The sequence below is a fragment of the Benincasa hispida genome, chromosome 12 (assembly GCF_009727055.1).
Source record: "Benincasa hispida cultivar B227 chromosome 12, ASM972705v1, whole genome shotgun sequence".
Taxonomy (NCBI): Eukaryota; Viridiplantae; Streptophyta; class Magnoliopsida; order Cucurbitales; family Cucurbitaceae; genus Benincasa; species Benincasa hispida.
The window spans coordinates 53,870,034-53,890,510 of NC_052360.1; the positions used below are offsets into that span (position 1 = coordinate 53,870,034).

The 20,477-nt window shown below is 39.8% G+C and overlaps 1 protein-coding gene across 1 annotated transcript; it reads right to left on the bottom strand.

Moving 5' to 3' along the window:
- Positions 1-17,107: 17,107 nt before the first annotated feature.
- Positions 17,108-17,455, bottom strand: LOC120067560. Its single transcript, XM_039019108.1, has one exon. The coding sequence runs from the start codon at positions 17,453-17,455 to the stop codon at positions 17,108-17,110; it is 348 nt and encodes a 115-aa protein (XP_038875036.1).
- Positions 17,456-20,477: the final 3,022 nt, after the last annotated feature.

Consider the following 20,477-nt stretch of genomic DNA (forward strand, 5'->3'; position numbering starts at 1 on the left):
CATAATTATGTTGTCTCTTCTAGGAGCTTATTTCCCGAGAGAGCCTTGAGCCTAGAGGTTAATTATTACCCTCACATTTCTGAGCAAATCCATGAGCGAGGGTGGAAATCTTTAGCTGGTCGTCCTGGCGAGGAGGTTGTACCCATAGTCAGGGAGTTTTACGCCAACATGGACGAGACCAGAGATAAGTCGTTAGTTAAAGGCATTAACGTTCCCTTTTCATCATCATACATCAACGAAGTCTACGGTCTACGTGACTTCAATGATCTTTATGGTAGGTTTTGCTTTGGGCGGTTTCTAGAAGAGGAGGTTATTCAGACATTGTGTGGGCCAAGGTTTAGTGGGCTAGGTCACAAGAGGTCGTTGTAAGGGTCAAGAGCATAGATATGTCCGTCTCTAGTCAGATCTGACACGCCTTTGTGTGTTTTGCGCTTCACGGACATCATGAGGAACCGGGCCAAACACTTCGATTACCTTGTTCAGGGGATGTCCATCAATGTTGGTTGTGTCATTAGGGATTCAATCCGTGATTGTGGGTGGTGTTCCACCACCGATAGCTTAGGTCACCCGAGCCTGATTACCGAGTTGTGCTAGAGGTCCGGGGTGGAGATCTTCAATGATGAGAAGAAGATGGGGGGTCGTGCTCCATCAGTAGGTCTATGGTTTCGGCCTTCCAAGGGAGAGGAGTGGACTAGCCTGATGATGGTGATGATGAGGAGGACGGAAAGGAGGAGCAGGCTCTAGCGACTGAGTCACTACGTATGAGTCAGGAGACTGCCCGTCGAGCACGGCGCATGGAGAGAACGGTGAACTTCATTGCTGAAGAGAACCGCCTCTACTACGCCAGCATCAGTTTCTAGAATGGCCTTTAGAGGTACCCAGACTCTTGCGATTCCGCTTGAGGCTTCTTTCTTTCTTCCTACTCTATTTTATCTCTTTTTGTGTGCCTTCATGGTTTCTTTTCTTTTCTTTCCCTTTCCTTTTATTATTTTACTTTTGGTAATTTCTTTGTTTTGTAGGTTTTCTTTTGTAGTTTTTTTTTACTGTGTTGCCTTTCTGGAGGCCTCTCCGAAGCCTTATCTTCCTCTCAGCAGAAGGAGTGCCCAACACCACCACCGCCGATATGAGACATTGTTATCAAGGGAGGTTTTTTGTTCCCTTGTTTTCATTCTTCTTGAGCTTTACTTAGAATACATTGGATAAAATGTTAGTTTTAAAGTTGGGGGTGAAGTATCTCTTAACGAAGAGCATCCATAAGAGCATTCGGATCATTCTGATTTCATCATGACCGAAATACAACACATACATTCCAACAGACAGCTATGTAAATCAACACTAATTAACGACATGCTTCGAACAATAAAATACAAGGGAAAGAGTTGTCATACCAGTTGAGACTCACTTCAAACATCGAACTTAGAAGTAGCGAAAAAACCTATACTCGAACTCTATTGCCCAACAAACCAGTCAGTTGTGGCAGCACGATTGTCTACACGAATGGCAGCAACACGAACAATCACGAACAAGTGAATTAACAGTGGGGACGAAACCACCAGTTAGAGCCCTTGGTATTCTCGGAGTGAGAATCCAAAGTCTGGTCTTTGGTGAATTTGGTAGAGATAGGAGAAAAGATAGATCATGTAGACGATAATCAAATAAGAGAGAAAGAGTTATCGCATAGCAAGGATGCTTATCGTTTAGAAGAAGCTACACAATCGTGTAAGTTTTACTAAGTGATCGTTCAATAAATGGTAGACAATCGTTTAGAAACACAGCATGCTATACGATCGTTTAGGAAAGCTAAGCAATCGTTTAGGGACAGGCATTGGATCGTTTAGGCGCTGGTGTGCGATTGTTTCGACGATGAGCAACTATCGCATAGGCTATCAAACTAGACGATCGTTACATTTTCACAACGATTGCGAATTTACGAACCTTTGCAAAATGAAACAAATTTTCATTTTATTCTTCGGTTACAATAACCGACTTCGGATTCTCCCACTAACACACAACCGAGGAGAAGTTTTTGGCCAATTATCATATAATTAACCAATTTTTTATTAATGAATATAATCATATTATATTCTTACTCTATAGTTTGATATCACATATCTACTATAGTAATTTCTCTTTCACTTGATATAAATCATATTTATATCTAATTTCCTCAAATAATGTGTCTCATACATTTAGTCAATTATATCATATCTAATTAACCACTCCAATTATATCATATATAATCGAATACCCTCTTGTCAATTTGAATATTTTAAACTGCCCTAAACACTGATTCTTGACTTCCAAGCTACCCAGGGGACCTAATGGACCTGTGGCTCGAAGCTCCAATGGTACATGAATAACTGACTAAACTCTTTAGCCACGAGATCCACCATCTGTTAACTGTCAGACATTCCATTAAAGACCAACAATTGAACTTTTCTTGCCACTGATATATTTTTGTGTCCATCGGATATAACCAATCATGAGTATTTTGACCCTTCACAGATGCTCAAAAGTACAACTGGGCCAATTTATCGTTTTTCCCCTGTAGTTACATCTCACTCGTTAAGTACCACTGATTCCTCTAATGAACAATACAACATAGTCCAACTATGTGTGAACACCTCTCGGGCCAAGAGAAGATGTGTGGTGCTACATCGTTCAAGCCCTGGAATTAGCCCTTAAGGGAGCTATATATCTACTTACCCCTACCTCAGGGAAGGAGTGTATTCCATCTTGTGTAGCTGAGTTCCCAGCTCCCAAATTAGATGAATCCCCAAAAATTCGGTTAGCTTTGTGAATCGGTGACATAAGCCACGCGCACCCATATAAATCAAAGGACTGCCCTCAATGGCAGAAGTTCTCAACTCACTCGGGATTGAGGTCATGTTAACTATGGTTGATAACTAATGTCCAAGTCTTTGTTTTGTAGGAAATAGGTCACCACATGCGATAATTGCTTGAGGACAAAAATGAACAACACATCTACACAGCATGCGAAAATCATTCAAGAACAAAGAAAGAACAATGCAATTGCAATGCATGTGGAAAGCGATAAAAGATCAAAACAATTACCCTGCATGTGGTGATCGATCGAAGATGTGAAGAGCAACGCATTCACGAGGACTTCTAACATTGTACACTTTTTCTGTTGTACGATTCTGACAAATTGATCGTGGAGTAGAGCGGAAGTTTCCATTATGACATGGCAGGAATTATCAGATTTTCAAAGTGGGACCACTAATACAGGAGCCAAGGACTATAAATAGCTTCCTCAAATTCAATGTTAAAGAGGCTGGTCTGAAGAGACAACCCAAAGAAAATCTAGGAGAACGACAAGACAAGGCAGAAAGGTAAGTCTCTAAGTAAGAAATTCTTTCCATTCCCGAAAAAGAAGCTCTGTGCAGGAGGTCACATCGACCTGGAAAGCAAGCCTGAGAGGGAAGCTTTCCACTCCATTTCATCCACACGTCGGCAAGCACAACGTCTCCAATCGGGATTTGTGTCAAGACATTGACACTCTTTCTGTATTTGTACTTATTTTTTCATTCATCTACTGTGTTCATCTTTCTTTAATCTTTCATTCATAATCATGTATCAAATGCTGATCTCTAGATTTAAATATCATTATCGTAATCATTATAATCTCTCTGTTTTTTTCCATACATTCATCATCCATTTTCTCCATCATGTGTCACTAATCCCCTGGGTAAAGGAGAAGGATTAAGCGAGTGAGTTAATTTGTGTTAAGGAAATCGGCCAAGTTTAGCTAAAGCATGCTCGACGGTATCTTCACCTGTGAGAGTAGAAGTGAAGATGTTATTCTACCTATCGAGAGAAGGTTGGAAGAATACATAACTAAAGCGAGAAGTATTTCCAGAGATGGAAACAACCTTGCGTTCATCACGTTCATCTCTGTTTCACCATAGACATATGGGAACGCGGCCGATCACTGAAAGGTGTAAGCTAAGGGAAAGCGGAACCTTAGTTGCGTCCTTAACAAGATTGATGAACTTGCGATGTCCTTTCCCTCAACCCATTCTCTTTCTAATTCATTCACAAGACTTGCCAACGTATTCATCAAATTCTTTTGCACAACTTCACAGTCAGTCCTCACCCTGTATCATTAATAGTTTAGTCATTTATTTTATCATCGAAATTTACTTTACAACACTTTATTTACCATCACATTTTATTTTCATCGCAATTTACTTTTTTGCACAAAGCAATTCTTTATTCTTTATTTTAAATTGGTCGCATTTACCACATTAGTATCGTAATAACAACAACAATCCCCGTGTTCGACCTCAAGTCAATCTGAGAAACTTGCGTCGAAATTATACTTAATTCCAACGCAAGAAAACTTGTGACACAGACTATACGAACGCATACTACGAAGCATTTAAGCATCATCACATACATTTAGAACGTAGTATCATGCATATCTTTATCGAAAAGAAATTTGAACATATAGAGCCATCAACATTCATTCATTCATTTTAAATCATTACAATTTTTTGACGATAAGATATAGAAATAGATACAATAGATAAAGATCATTCAAATTTCGTCTAACAAGTTTTTGACGCCGTTGTCGGGGACAAGAACTTGAATCAATCATTCATAAGCAACGCCTTAGAGAAAAAGATAAATAAAGTTTTATTCAACAATGGTCATCCTAGTGAAGTGAAGTCTCTATCATGAACGGTGTTATATAACGAGATGTTAACACTTTGTGGTCAGGTCTTATACAAACTCTTTGTATAGGACCCCCCTGCTCGCATGTCCTCTACACGAGTTATTAGGATCAAACCATCTGTGACAAGTCACAACACTTGTGACCATTCCACAAAGCGAGCCGCATCCGTAGCATTACCAGGGTAAGGTTTCCTTCCTATATCCATATACTACAGACCATTTTGGTTATCACTCAAGACATGATCCACTTGTATGTCACCACATACATGCTTAAGTTACATACAGATAACCAGGGATTTTATGTTTATTAGTTTGTGGTAAAGAAAATAAAACATACAACTGAGCAAAATCAAGATGTGAAGTAAATATCATATATTATACAACATAAGCGTTCATATAAACTGTTTACAAACTACATGACACAAGACTTTAGGGTATCAACCCTAACAATCTCCCACTTGTCCTAAAGCGAAGTGGGGTGTACATAAAACTAGCGCAAAATAATAAACTAGGGCATAAAAGCCCAGTACAAGAAAATCTCCCACTTTCCCTAGCCGAGCCACTGGCGATCCTGTAGACCAATGCTCTGTAGGTGACCCTTAAACACTGTAGCCGTGAGAGCCTTCGTAAACGGGTTAGCAACATTGTGCTCCAAAGCGATCTTTGTAACGCTAAAAATGGATTCCTTCTTATGCATGCACTGTGATGATAGATAATGTGCTACAAGCTCATGTCCCTGGCAATGGCGCCATAAACTTGTAACGCTGGTGATGGAATGTTATGCTGTGTTACCGCTTATGCACACTACTGATAATTTAATCTCTTTATCTACTCTAACGCATGGCTTGTGGATGAAACGAATGATGTGCTAAATATGCGCTCAAGTACTTTGAGATAAAGAGAATTTTATGGGATACTACATCTAAATATATGCGTTGATTGTTATATGCTTGTAGTATGCGATGGGGTAGTGCAGGTCACAAGTTTCCTTGCGCTGAAACCAAGTATAATTCCAACACAAGTTTCTCAGAATAATCTGAGATCGAACACAGGGATTGTTTTTGTTAATGCACTACTATTGTGATACATGTGACCGGTTTTTAACAATGAATAAAGAATAGTGATTTATACAGAAATGTAAATTGCGATGAAAGTAAAATTGCGTTAATAAAATGAATCCTAAACTAATATGATACACGATACAAGATACATGATACACGATACTGAGGTCGAGAACTGACTGTGAATTTGTACAAAGTCTTTATGAATGAAGCAGAAAGAGGAAGAGTAAATAGTAAAAACATCGTAAGTTTGTCAATTGTGTTAAAGATGCAACTAAGGTTCCGCTTTCCCTTGGCATACACCTCTCGGTGATCGGCCACGTTCCAATATTCTATGGTGAAATAGGCATGAACGTGATGAACGTAAGGTTGTTTACATCTCTGGAAATACTTCTTGCTTTAGTTAACGCATTCTTCCAACCTTCTCTCGATAGGCGGAATAACATCTTCACTTCTGCTCTCACAGGTGAAGATGTTGTTCAACATGCTTTAGCTAAACTTAATTATTTCCTTAACACCAATTAACTTACTCACTTAATTCTAGCCATTTACCAAGGGGATTAAGAACACATCATGGAGAAAATGGATTATGGATGTACGGAAAGAGACAGAGAAATGATGATAACGGGCAGAAATGTACGTTATCATGGTACTAAGTTCTTAAACAATGTTGGATTGCATTGACGAAATATGTTAAATTACGTCCATTAAGCATAAATTCTATAATATTGCGATCGCATGCGTCCAACGCATTAGAACAGCTGATCTTTACATTTTTGTGCAGAAAATGTGTTAACACAATGTAGAGATTACGATCATAGGAATACATTGGTTGAGCGCAACTTCACCAAAAGACTTTGCGTTGATCGTGCTCGTAAACATTCACCCAAGAAGAATCACCGCAAATTGGTCAGTGCAACACGATGGGCACAACTGGGTGAAAGGACGATTAAGATCGATGGGACAGAAAGCTGATGGCAGTCAGATCCAAATTAAGTTGACAGCCGATAACGGTCACAAAGTACATCCAACTTTATCGGTGACAATTGTCCCATCTGTACAACTGAGAGAGAGAAGCCTCCTTTCACCTTTGATGCCCTATAAATACCAAGTACATTCTTCAGAAAAGGGGTTAAGCAGTCGATTATTTCATCATTTTACAAGTTCGCGTCTTTGTCCATAGTCTTCTTTCATTTTAAGGTGGATGCGAGGAAAAAGGTGTGCCAATAGATCGTTCTGGCAAGCTTGGGAAAGCACCGGAAGCTCAAAGACAGAGAGAGGGTTGATGCTTGCGAAAGAGGGAATATTTGTAGATCAGAATAGAGATTCAGTGTAAAAAGCCTCGGTCCGCAAGTAATTGCTACCAGGCTCTCTACCCTTATTTTCCATTATCATTTGTACTTAATTCAGTTATAAGAATGGAACATCTTTCTCTATATCTATTCACTCTCTGTAATTCATGCATGAGTAGCTAAAAGTTGAATAGGTTGAGAAGTATTTAGCTAGCAACACTAGGGAATCTTCATTCTTTGTGATTATCTTGTTTATGTATGCTTCATTCGTCTATTAGAGATACTTGGGAGGGTAGTCTAAGGACAAGATCTAGACTTGAGAAGGTCAGGTTAGAATCTAGGTTTGGAAGAACCAGATTAGAACACATAAATGAGAGATAGGCGCTTAGGAATGAGCACTATTTGTTATTAACGCATCGCATGCATCTTAGTAATAAGATATGATTGTATGTGGTCACCTTGCTTTCATGCATTTTGTATCAATGCATAGGACAAGAGTAGAGACATAGGGATAAGCTCTATGGACATTTTGCATTCAACACATGCATCCTAGACTTAGGAGCATTACATTTACATTGGGAAATGACTTGCTATGCATGGTTGTAACATGATCGCAAAGTTTGACGCATTCCCGAGTAACACTAGCTAAAGATCTTCTCAACCCGTTCATCGCATACTCATTGCATCTATCAACACAACTCTCTTTCTCAAATCCGCCGCCTTTATTTACTCCTTTTTCATCAATGCAAGAACACACCTGCACTTATTTATTTACTTGGTTACCACAAAGTTTTCATAGACATTATCAATACAACTATTTTCACAAGTCCCTGTGTTCGACCTCGGACTTACCAGGAAACTCGGAGGAATTTACACTTGAATTCCGCTGGGGAAACTTGAGTGCACAATGCAATCCATAAATGCATATAATCCATATTTCCACTTAATAAAATAACGCATCAAGTTTTTGGCGCCGTTGTCGGGGACTTCGACAAAATAGTTGTTAATAGTAATTTTTATGATTTTTTAACAAAACTCTCAATCTCTAGCAAACTACGACCCGAAGATTGAGAGAACATTCCGAAGGAGACTACGAGACTGCCAATAGCAACCAAAATCTGATAAAGAAGAGATGGCGGAGCATCCTGAAGGAGGAGCACCAAACAACAACAATGTCATGGCAAATTCAATTCTGTTGGCAAATGATCGCAATAGGCCCATTAGGGACTATGCATCACCAAACCTCTATGACTTCTCTCCGGGAATCGTGAGGCCTACCTTAGATGGAAGTAGATTTGAAATGAAACCGGTGATGTTGTAGATGATCCAGACTGCAGGTCAATTCGAAGGAAGGCGTGGCGAGGATCCGCACATCCACCTTTGAAGTTTTATTGAAATCTGTAATACTTTTGTGTTCCCGAACATCTCTGCTAAAGAAGTTCGACTAACGTTGTTTCCATTTTCTCTCTGTGATCAAGCTAGGAAATGAGCTTATTTGCTCGAACCAGGAGAGATTACTTCTTGGGAGCAGGTAGTGGAGAAGTTCATGACAAATTTTTTTCCACCTACTGAGATCGCAAGACGGAGAAAGCTTATTACTAATTTTGAACAAGACATGGACGAATCGCTCAGCGATGCTTGGGTGAGGTTTAAAAGGTTGGTCCGAGATTGTCTGCATAATGGGATACCAGACTACCTTCAAATGGAAATTTTCTATCATGGTTTGAATCCTGCTTCGCAGACCACTGCCAATGCGGCAGCCACTGGTGGTCTGCTTGATAAAACTTATGAGGAAGCAAAGGATATTCTGAACCGCATCTCCAAGAACCATGAAGACTGGAGGGAGAATGACCAGAGATTGAGACTCAAAGATTCAGACGCAAATAACGGTGCATTGTTTCGTTACAAAATCAAATGACTGCAATGATGAATTTGATTCAAGGAATGGCAATCAGCAGCCCAACACCATAAGGTGGGCAAATCAATGCAATAAGTCAAAACACCGCAAGGTGTGTGACTTACTGTGATGGACATGCGATGGAGGATTGCCCGCAAAATCCACAGTCTGTATATTTTGTAAAGAAGAATCCCTTTTCAAACACTTACAACCCCGGGTGGAGAAACCATCACAATTTTTCCTAGAAGAATCAACAATAAAATTTTCAATCAGTGGCGCAGAAAGAAGGGCCACTAGGATTCTTTCAACGCAACAACGGTCAACAGAGCAAGTAACTCGCAACAACCAATGCAATCTTCTTCTCTAGAGAGCCAACTGAAGCAATATATAGAGAAAAATGAGACAGTGCTTCAAAGTCAGGTTACGTCCATTCGCAACCTCGAATTGCAAATGGGTCAGATTGTAAGTGAGCTGAAAAGTAGACCGCAAGGGGCGTTGCCAAGTTCAACCGAGCTTCCATGCAACCCAAGGGGATTAGGTAAGGAGCAATGTCAGGTTGTGACATTGTGCAGTGGAAAGACTGTGGAGGGAGAAAAGAAGAATCAGAGCAGAACAACTTCCATCGCAACTGAACCTGAGATTACAGTAATGCAAGAAGAAGAAAGAGAGAATGAAGTAGTGGAACCTGAGGCTGCGTCGACCTCAAAGTCAAATGAAACAAGAACCGTGAAAGTCTAGTTACCACTTTTCCCTCAGAGCAAACAAAGAGGTACAGTACCAATGCTTCTTATTTATGTTAAAGAAATTACATGTTAACATTCCTTTTAGTGAAGCGGTTGAGGAAATGCCTGCCTATGCCAAGTTTCTGAAGGACATGGTAACTAAGAAAAGAGGTGCTGGAAAATTTGCCACAGTGGCATTAACGCAAAGTTCCAAATCTATTATCCCACCGAAGATGAGCGATATTGCTGTCTCTTATACACATCTAGATGTGTATAAGAGACAGTCCTTGCTCCATAAGAGGACTCTATATTGGGCAAGCCCTGTATGACTTGGGGGCCAGTATAAATTTGATGTCGTTGTCAATCTTTCGACAATTAAATATCGGGCAACTTGTGCCCACCTCCGTGACTCTCCAATTGGCAAATAGATCTCTGGTTCATCCAGAAGGTAAGGTGAAGGATGTGCTGATCACGATTGTTAAATTTAGTTTGCCAGCTGACTTCATCATCCTAGACTATGAGGCCAACAAAGATGTGCCCATCATTTTAGGGTGACCTTTCCTATCAATAGGTCATGCTCAAATTGATGTGCACAAGGGAGAAATCACTTTGAGCATAAACGGACAAAAGCTCAAATTTAATATAATTCGTGGCATGAAATTTCCGGATGAGGAAGACCTGCAAGATTCTGATGATGACCTGAATTTTATTGAAGAAGAAAAGTCTGATGAAGAGTGTGAAAAAGAGGATGCCAACGCATCCGTAGTTGCCTGTAATGCGATTGTAGAAAAAACAAACAAAGAAGAAGGATCGATCGCAATGCATGAAGAATAGCCAAAAAAAGAAAGAAAAATAACGCAACCTTCTTTCGTGGAACCACCAACCCTTGAACTAAAAACCCTACCAACACATTTGAAGTACGCTTTTCTGGGGCCGGATGAGAAGCTGCCAGTGATTATTTCCTCTGCGCTCAACGCAGATCAAGAGAATGCGTGAATGGGCATTCTCAAGAAGCATGTGCGAGCAATTAGCTGGACGCTCACTGACATGAGAGGAATTAGCCCCGCGTATTGTATGCACCACATTCGTCTTGAGGATGACCACAAAGAAACTATTGAAAACTAATGCAGACTTAACCCTGCGATGAAGGACGTTGTCAAAAAGGAGATTATCAAGTGGCTGGATGCGGGCATTATCTATCCCATTGCAGATAGCACGTTGGTCAGTCCTGTGTAATGTGTGCTGAAGAAAGGAGGAATGGCAGTAGTCCCCAATGAGAACAGCGAATTAATACCGCAAACAACCATCACTAGATGGCACATCTGCATAGACTACCGCAAATTGAATGCTGTCGCAAAGAAAGATCACTTCCCTCTGCCATTCATTGATCAAATGTTAGACAGACTGGCAGGGAATGACTTTTATTGCTTTTTGGATGGATATGCCAGGTACAATCAAATCATGATAGCTCCTGAAGACCAAGACAATCAAATTATAAGAATGGAACATCTTTCTCTATATGTGAAACCCAGATTTCCATTTTTCCTACTTAAGCAGGTGGTTAAGGAAATTAACTAAGTAAAAGTTAAATCCTATGTTGAAGTGAAGGAAATTTCTAGGTCTTGAATAGATTTTCCCTGAATAGTTGAGTTAAGCTTTAATTGATGAAAAATTGACTAAGTGTTGGATTAGGCATTGTCGTGCATTGGCCATAAGATCTTGGAGAGATTATTTAGGCCAAGGAAGAAGTTGAAGTGGGAGTGACGCATGCCTTGGAGGTTAGACCAATGCATTAGGCTGGATGGATGCGTTGGATGTGTTGGATGCGTTGGATGTGTTGGATGTGTTGGATGCGTTGGATGCGTTGGATGCATTGGATGATGGATGTGTTATGCGTTAGATGCGTTGGATGATGGATGCATTGGATGCGTTGGATGATGGATGTGTTGGATGCATTAGATGCGTTGGATGATGGATGTGTTAGATGCGTTGGATGCGTTGGTGAAAGGAGAAGAAGACACATTATGGGTTGTGCTGATGCAAAGATTGCGTTCATGGTGTTAAGGAAGAGACACTTGGTCATGCGGCCAAGTAGAAGGTGTCTGCCATGGAGAAAATCTTGGATGCCTATAAATAGGACCAAAGACTTCATTCTTCATATCACAACTCAAAATACATAAAGAAGAGTGGGAAAGTTGAGGAAACCTTGCGTTGATAACAAAATCCATGCATTGTACATAGAAGTTCAAAGAGGACGCATTGGACAGTGAAGTCTAGAAAGCAGCATCAACTTGGAACAAGACATTCTTCTAGAATACTCGTGTGTTTGATGTGATTTCAAAGCCATCTAAAATCTAAAAGAGTCTAGTTTTCATGGTGGGGCTTCTGGAGAAGAAAGCTTCAAGGAATCGGGTTGGAGAATGAGGAAAAGACAGAAGGGTTGAGCTGTCGGGTATGCTGGGCCAGTCTTAATGTTTTGATAATTTCGGACAAAACAAGAGAATTTATGAGCTAAGATTTTATGGTAAGATTTCTGAGACATTTTAGAACATGTTTGCAGAAGGAAATATTGTAAAATAAGGTCTGGAACTATGAGTAATCTAAGCTGATATTTGAATCTGGAATTTAGGATTCAAAAGGGAAACCAAGGAAACCTAAGGAACTTCGGAAAGGAAAGTTCCTAACCAACCAAGGTGAGTGGTTATTGTTGTATTGTATTGTTGATATTAATTACTATAAAATAGGTAAATATATGTAGGGGATAATGTTAAATTGGCATGATCAGGGATATATGTTTATCTTATTACTATGCTTGTTAAGATATTGCTTGTATGTTTGTGTTGGAAACTGGAATTGTACCCGGGATATATAGTTAGCATGCTTGAAAAGGTACTTGGCGGGAAAATATAGTTGGCCTCGGTCGACGAAAAATAATAGTGGTGACGACCGGCAGGAAATATAGTCAAATTACCTAAGCATAGCTAGCGGGAAAAATAGTTGATGTGCACATTGGCGGGATAATAGGGTATAAGAAAAGTTTCCACAAGAATTGTTGTTGTCTTAATATACGTGTGAAAGTACTGGGGATGTTTATATTATGTGATAACCAGCGGTCAAGCTGGGGTTAGTTGTTTTAACCAGTGGTCGAGCTGGGGATCGTCCAACAGTTTGGCTGAAAAATAATAATGAACTTGTGGTAATGTTCTTGTTGACTATGCATTGCTTTCCCAAAAATATATTCATGTTGACAAAGTTATTTGTTTATCTAAAGGCACCACTCATTGGGCTTTATAGCTAATGTTTTCCATGTTTTATGTTTTACCCCCCTCCCCCCCTAGGTAGCGAAAAAGTGAGGAGTTCCAGGGTACTGCTAAGGTCAAGGTTTTCCATATGCCACAGTTACACTTCCGGAGGGTTTTACGGTTGTTCTTGTAAATTTGTTGTTAAGTCTTGGAGTTGTATAAACGCTATATCGTTGTTGTAATATAAGATGGGCCTACTAAATCCATTGTTGTTATCTCCTTGACTAAATCAGTTGGTTGTTGAATTTGTTTATTGGTATCAGATTTATTTTCACAAGAGTTATTAAGCAGTCAGTGTCAACCAAAGGGTTGATAACTGCTATCAGTCACGCCCTTTCCTAGGCTAAGAGGGTGTTCTGGGGCGGGGTGTGACACTATATCTGTTCACTTTCTGTAATTCACGCATGAGTAGCTAAAACAGTTGAATGGGTTGAGAAGCATTTAGCTAGCACAACAAGGGAATCTTCATTCTTTTTGATTATCTTGTTTATGTATGCTTCATTCGTCAACTAGAGATACTCGAAAGGGTAGTCTAAGGACAGGATCTAGACTTGGGAAGGTCAAGTTAGAATCTAGGTTTAGAAGAGCCAGATTAGAACACATAAACGAGAGATAGGTGCTTAGGAATGAGCACTATTTGTTATTAACGCATCACATGCATTTTAGCAATAAGATATGATTGTATGCGGTCACCTTGCTTTCATGCATTTTGCATCAATGCATAGGACAAGAGTAGAGACTTAGAAATAAGCTCTATACACATTTTGCATTCAACACATGCGTCCTAGACTTAGGAGCATCGCATTTACATTGGGAAATGACTTGTTGTGCTTGGTTTTAGCATGATCGTAAAGTTTGACGCATTCCCGAGTAACACTAGCTAAAGATCTTCTCAACCCATTCATCGCATACTCATTGAATCTATCAACACAACTTTCTTTCTCAAAATCCGCCGCCTTTATTTACTCCTTTTTTCATCAACTCAACAACACACACATACTTATTTATTTACTTGGTTACCACAAAGTTTTCATAAACATTATCAACGCAACTATTTTCACAAGTCCCTATGTTCGACCTTGGACTTACCAGGAAACTCAAAGGAATTTACACTTGAATTCTGCTGGGGAAACTTGAGTGCACAATGCAATCCATTAATGCATATCAAATGACAATGGAAATTATCATAACATTTAATTCTAAGATTAAGCGTTTGATACATGTTGTGAATGAAATTGTAAAGAAGATGAATACAGATGATGAAATAGAGATAAAAAATAAATACAGAAAGAGTGTCAAAGTCTTGACACAGATCTTGAACGGAGGTTGTGCTTACCAGCGTGTGGAAGTGATGGAGAGGAAAGCTTCCCTCTCAGGCTTGCTTTTCCAGTAGAATTGACCTTCGCACAGAGCTTCAACTACGGGGATTGGAAGGATTCTCTGCTCGAAGACTCACCTCTCGGCTTTGTCTCGTGGTTCTTCTCGGATCTACTTTAGACAGTCGCTTCAGACCAGTCTCTCTCTCAAAATCAATATATGCACATCTCTATGTATTCATGTATATCTTTCAGTGAATTTGCAAAAGCTATTTATAGGCGAAGCTTGGCTCTTTGAATTTGTGGTCCCCACTGTATTGTTATGGTAGTTCCTGAAATGGCAGAGTGAATATTTCTTCTGTTACGCAATCAACCCGTCAGAAATGTACAACTGAAAGTTGTACACTTGTCAGAATCCTCCGCAAATGCGTTGCTCTTTACATCTTCGATCGATCACCACATGCGGTGTTATTTTTTATTACCGCATGTGGTTGAAATTGCGTTAATCGCTAGAGCTCTTGATCGATTGTCGCATGCGCCGTTATTGCATTGATCATCTCTTCGTTCTCGATTGATGGGCGCAATGCGAAGTAGATGCATTGTTTATTTTATCTTTGAGCCATGAATGCATGCGGTGACTGATTTCCTGCAAAACAGAAATTGAAACACTGTATTCTACGATCGCAATGGTGTTAGTGGGTGTATTGATGACATTTTATAATTTTCGCATTTCTTAGCCAATTTCTATACTATCGACGCAACTTTTCTTTCTTTTTACCGCAATATCTAAATAAAACAGTATAAATAACTTGTATTTCTACAAGTTATCACACCCCTAAATTTAGATATATGCTTGTCCTCAAGCATATCTTACACTAAGGCAATATTGCTCAATTCCTATCCTTATTTTGCGTCGATTGGTTGCTCCGAATGCTCCACCTAGGCAACATTACTTAACAACGCAATTTCTTTCTATACTTGATAATTCATAAACATGCCCTGCTTTATTCTTTTATACAACAAATTTCTACTCAAAAATTCCTTTCTTGTTTTGAAAAGAATGTTTACCTCTTCTTGTAAAAACAACTTGATACGACTTGAATGCGGTGGTCGGGTTGCTTTATTTTATTAGAGACTGTTGATCATGGTTACACCCTTCATTTAGGCTTGTTCCCATGGGTGTCATACGAACATCCAACTATGGTTGTGTGCCAATCTCAACTTCAACTTTTGATTTTCAGCTAAGTTTAACTTTTGATGGTTAGAGGAGTTATCTCTTATATTCTTTTATTTCCCTCTCATTTTTTTCTCTTTTCATATCGCGTCGTTCTTGGAAACCCACCTTTGTTTTGGCTTGCTCCCACGAGTGTCATGCGAACATCCAACTACGAGCAGGTTCCTTTCATGACTTAACTCTTATCAGGTTGGTATTTTGATTTTCCCTTGCGCTGACATTGGAGTTTGTATGATTTTTTTTTTCACACTGAACGCATTTTTCTAATGATCGCATCCACTTGGTTGAATCTGCTCAGACCTTCCCCACCCCCAAATTTAGAGATGCGCAAGGTTCTCATTGCGTTGTTTTGGACAGAATAGACAAATACTTAGTCAAAATTTTGAAAAGAAGGTTTGAGCAGAGTCTTGAAGGATAAAAGGTAAAGCAGTGCTATTGCTACGAATTATCTAAGTGTTAGTCAGAAAATGCAAAGTATGGGAAATGTTACGAAGGGTGTGCATATAACTCATCATGGCAGTGCAATGAATAACACAAAGTATAAGATAAAGAACATCGCAATAATTGACAAAGGATGATAAATGAGAGGCTAATGCATATGGAGAGAATTGTTACTCAGTTGTATTAAAAATTAACCAAGTATACAAAGAATTACAAATAACGCAATACAAAATTTTAGCATGTACAAAGAATCACGTAATTGCTTCTATACATAGAAAAATAATGAATGAAATTTATCCTTTGTATTTGATTCAGACGGGTGCAAGATTAAAGATTAACACCACGCCTCCATTAACGCAAATGCATATTTGCAGAGGGCGAGAACAACACATGTATCATCGCAACACACCCCTCAACTCAGTGTATTTTTGGAGGACGGGCGCAAGATATTTCTACTGGCGTAACATTACCTCAACATAGTACGTTTTCACTAAAGATGGGCGAAAAATACATACGAGCACGACACACCCTTCAACGCAATGCTTTTGTGTTGGACGGACGCAAAGTGTATCTTGTTATCACAAGATGCACCCATCATCTCAATGCATACGAATCTTTATTTTTCTTTTTAATTCATCAAACATACAAGTTGATAAGACTTTGTGGTGTTCATCGTTTTATTCAGTCATTCACATAAATTTTAAAAACAACGGCACTAATGCATAAAAGTAAAGAAATTAAACACGAGATGGAAATACTCAATTGAATTAAATTGAAAGTAAACACGTAAAGCAGTAAAGGCGAATTCTAATAAGCATTAAATAACGAAGTTTTAAAAAAAAATCAGTAAATGAAAGTTGTAAAGAAAGCACTTAAACATAGATATAGGGATGCTAATTGAAAGAAGTTTTTCGGAGTTACCGCCATAGCATCCACGCAAGCGATCAATCCTACTTGCCTAAGTCGATGGTCTCCCTGCGTCATTCCACATCGCCCCCGTAGTAGGGCTTAATTCATTGACCATTGACTTTAAATGTGTTGTTCCCATCTTTAGTTGTTANTTCCACATCGCCCCCGTAGTAGGGCTTAATTCATTGACCATTGACTTTAAATGTGTTGTTCCCATCTTTAGTTGTTAGCTCTACTACGCCATGGGAAAAGATAGTCTCGATGCGGAATGGCCAGACCAGTGGGACTTGAATTTCCTTGGAAATAATCGTAAGCGTGCGTTAAACAGAAGTGCCTGTTGACCCTCGAAGAATGTTCGATTGCTTATGCGGTCATCATTCCATTTCTTGGTTCTCTCCTTATAGAGCTTGGCATTTTCGTAGGCGTTCATTCGCCAGTCGACCAACTGGTTCAATTGCAACTTTCGGACTTTCCTCGTGCTTGCTAGATCAAAGTTAAGCTTTTTGCTTGCCCACATTGCCTTGTGTTCCAACTCGAGAGGCAGATGACAAGCTTTTCCGAAGACCAGAGCATATGGGGACATGTCTATTGGAGTTTTGAAGGCAGTCCTATATGCCTACAATACTTCATCGAGCTTGGGTGATCAATCCTTCCTAGAGGTATTGACTACCTTCTCCAAGATAGCTTTGATTTCTCCGTTAGAAATTTATGCCTGTCCATTGGTTTGTGGGTGATAAGCGGTTGCAACTCTATGGCTGACCTTGAACTTGGTCAACAGGTTGGTGATGATGTGGTTGATGAAATGTGAGCCTTCATCGCTGATTAAGGCACGGGGCATTCCATATCGGGTAAAGATATTCTTCTTGAGAAATTTCGCCACCATGGCCGCATAGTTCTTATCACGTGTAATGGCCTCAACCTACTTCGATACATAGTCAACCGTGACCAGAATGTATTGATGACCTTCTGAAGGCGGAAATGGGCCCATAAACTCGATTCCCCATACATCAAATAATTCAATTTCCAAGATTGAAGTCAAGGGCATTTCATTTCGTCTAGACATATTCCTTGTTCTCTGGCATCTATCGCACTACACAACATGGGCATGGGCATCCTTGAATAGTATTGGCCAAAAATAGCCACTCTGTAGGACTTTTGCGGCGGTCCGCTGCCCACCAAAATGTCCTCCATAAGGGGACTTGTGACAAAGCTCCAAAATGTGCTTAACTTCATGCTCAGGAACGCATCTATGCAAAATATGATAAGGTCCAAGTCGATACAAGAAAGGGTCGTCCCAGAAATAAAACTTGACGTCATGTCTCAGCTTCTTCTTCTGCTGGTATGTGTAGTCTTTTGGTACTTGGCCGCAAACTATGAAGTTTACAATGTCCACATACCATGGAACATTAACGCATACCGACATCAGTAGCTCATCAGGGAATCTTTCTTTAATATCTTTTTCTTTCTTCTGAACCTCGCAATTTTCTAACCTTGACAAATGATCTGCGACTTGGTTCATGGTGCCCTTCCGATCCTTAATCTCTAGGTCAAATTCTTGCTGAGAAACACCCACCTTATCAGTCTTGGTTTTGCATCCTTCTTCGTCATAAGGTATTTGATCGCAGAATGATTAGTATACACCACAACATTTGTTCCAATCAAGTACTGTCGAAATTTCTCCAGCACAAATACCACTGCGAGCATTTCTTTTTCCGTGGTTGTATAATTTTCTTGTACATCATTCAACGTTTTGCTAGCATAATAGATAGGATGAAAAACCTTATCTTTGCGCTGACTCAAGACTGTGCCCATTGCATATCCACTAGCGTCACACATCAACGCAAACGATTGCATCCAATCCGACGCAATCAGAATAGGTACGGTGATGAGCGCATTTTTTAGNTGCTTCAGCGCATGCGTCATAAAAATCATATTCACGGTCAACCTCGAGGAGCGCATTTAGGGGCCTTGCGATCTGAGAAAAGTTACGGATAAATCTTCGATAAAACCCTACATGTCCCAGAAAACTCCTAAGCATTTTCACATTGACTGGTGGTGGTAACTTGGAAATTGCGTCAATTTTCTCTTGATCAACTTCCAATCCTGCCTTTGATATTTTGTGACCTAGCACAATTCCTTCTTCAACCATGAAGTGACATTTCTCTCAGTTCAAAACAAGATTCGTTTCAACGCATCTCTTCAAGACTTTTTCAAGATTTGATAAATAGGAGTAATAAGTATTGCCAACAACTGAAAAGTCATCCATAAATACCTCGACTGACTCCTCCAAGAAATCTGAAAATATTGCCATCATACACCTCTGGAAGGTTCCTGGTGCATTATAGAGTCCGTACAGCATGTGACGAAATGCAAATGTGCCGAATGGGCACGTGAAAGTTGGTTGTACCTTGATCTTCCGGTGCAATCGCAATTTGGTTGTACCTTGAGTAGCCGTCAAGAAAACAAAAGAATTCATTTCCCGCAAGTCGATCTAACATCTGATCAATAAACGGGAGTGGAAGGTGGTCCTTCTTTGTGGCCAGATTTAATTGGCGGTAATCCATATAGATTCTCCACCCCGTAGTTGTCCTTGTAGGAATTAACTCATTCTTTCTATTGGTGACGATCGTCATACCCCCTTTCTTTAGAACACATTGCACTAGGCTTACCTAGCTGCTATCTGATATGGGGTAAATGACGCCTGCATCAAGCCACTTCACTATCTCTTTCTTCACAACCTCTCTCATGGCAGGGTTCAATCGATGTTGCTTTTCTATAGATCCTGTTTTTCCTTCTTCCAGACGAATCTTATGCATACAATACGAAGGACTGATCCCTCGAATATCCGCTAAGGTCCATCTCAAAGCTTTTGCATTGTTTTTTAGGATCTGGATAAGTGTGTCCTTCTTCTCTTTGCTCAGCGAGGCAGATATAATAACCGGTAAAGTGTTATTGCCTCCTAAATAAACATATTTGAGGTGCACTGGCAACGACTTCAACTCTAACATGGGTGGTTCTTCTAAAGATGGCTTAGTACGTTGTGTTGTTCGTTCAGATAACTTGCTTGTTTCAAAATCTGACTCAATTTTAATTGCGGCGCAATTCTCCTCCCACGTTGCGCCGATCCCAAAGTCTTCTTCCTCCGATTCTTCTAGGGGCTCATGCCAATGTTCTTTCTGCAATTCCTCAACATATTGACAATTTTCCATATCACTCGGGTATTTCAACGCATTGAAAACGTTGAACTTAACTCGCTGATCCTCAACCCTGATGGTGAGTTCTCCTTTCTGTACATCGATCAGTGCTCGCCCTGTTGCAAGAAATGGGCAACCCAAGATGATAGGCACCTCAACATCAGCTTCATAGTCTAATATGATAAAGCCAGCAGGGAAGATGAACTTATCTACTTGCACAAGTACATCCTCTATTTTTCCCTTGGAATGCGTTATCGATCTATCGGCCAATTGCAATGTAATTATGGTTGGTCTTGTGTTTCCGATATTTATACTTCTTTTCCTCATATCGAGCATGGCAATGTGAAACTCTCGGGATCTTTCATTTTTGTGGGGATGTTATTTTGAAACAGCGCACCGCACTCATATGTT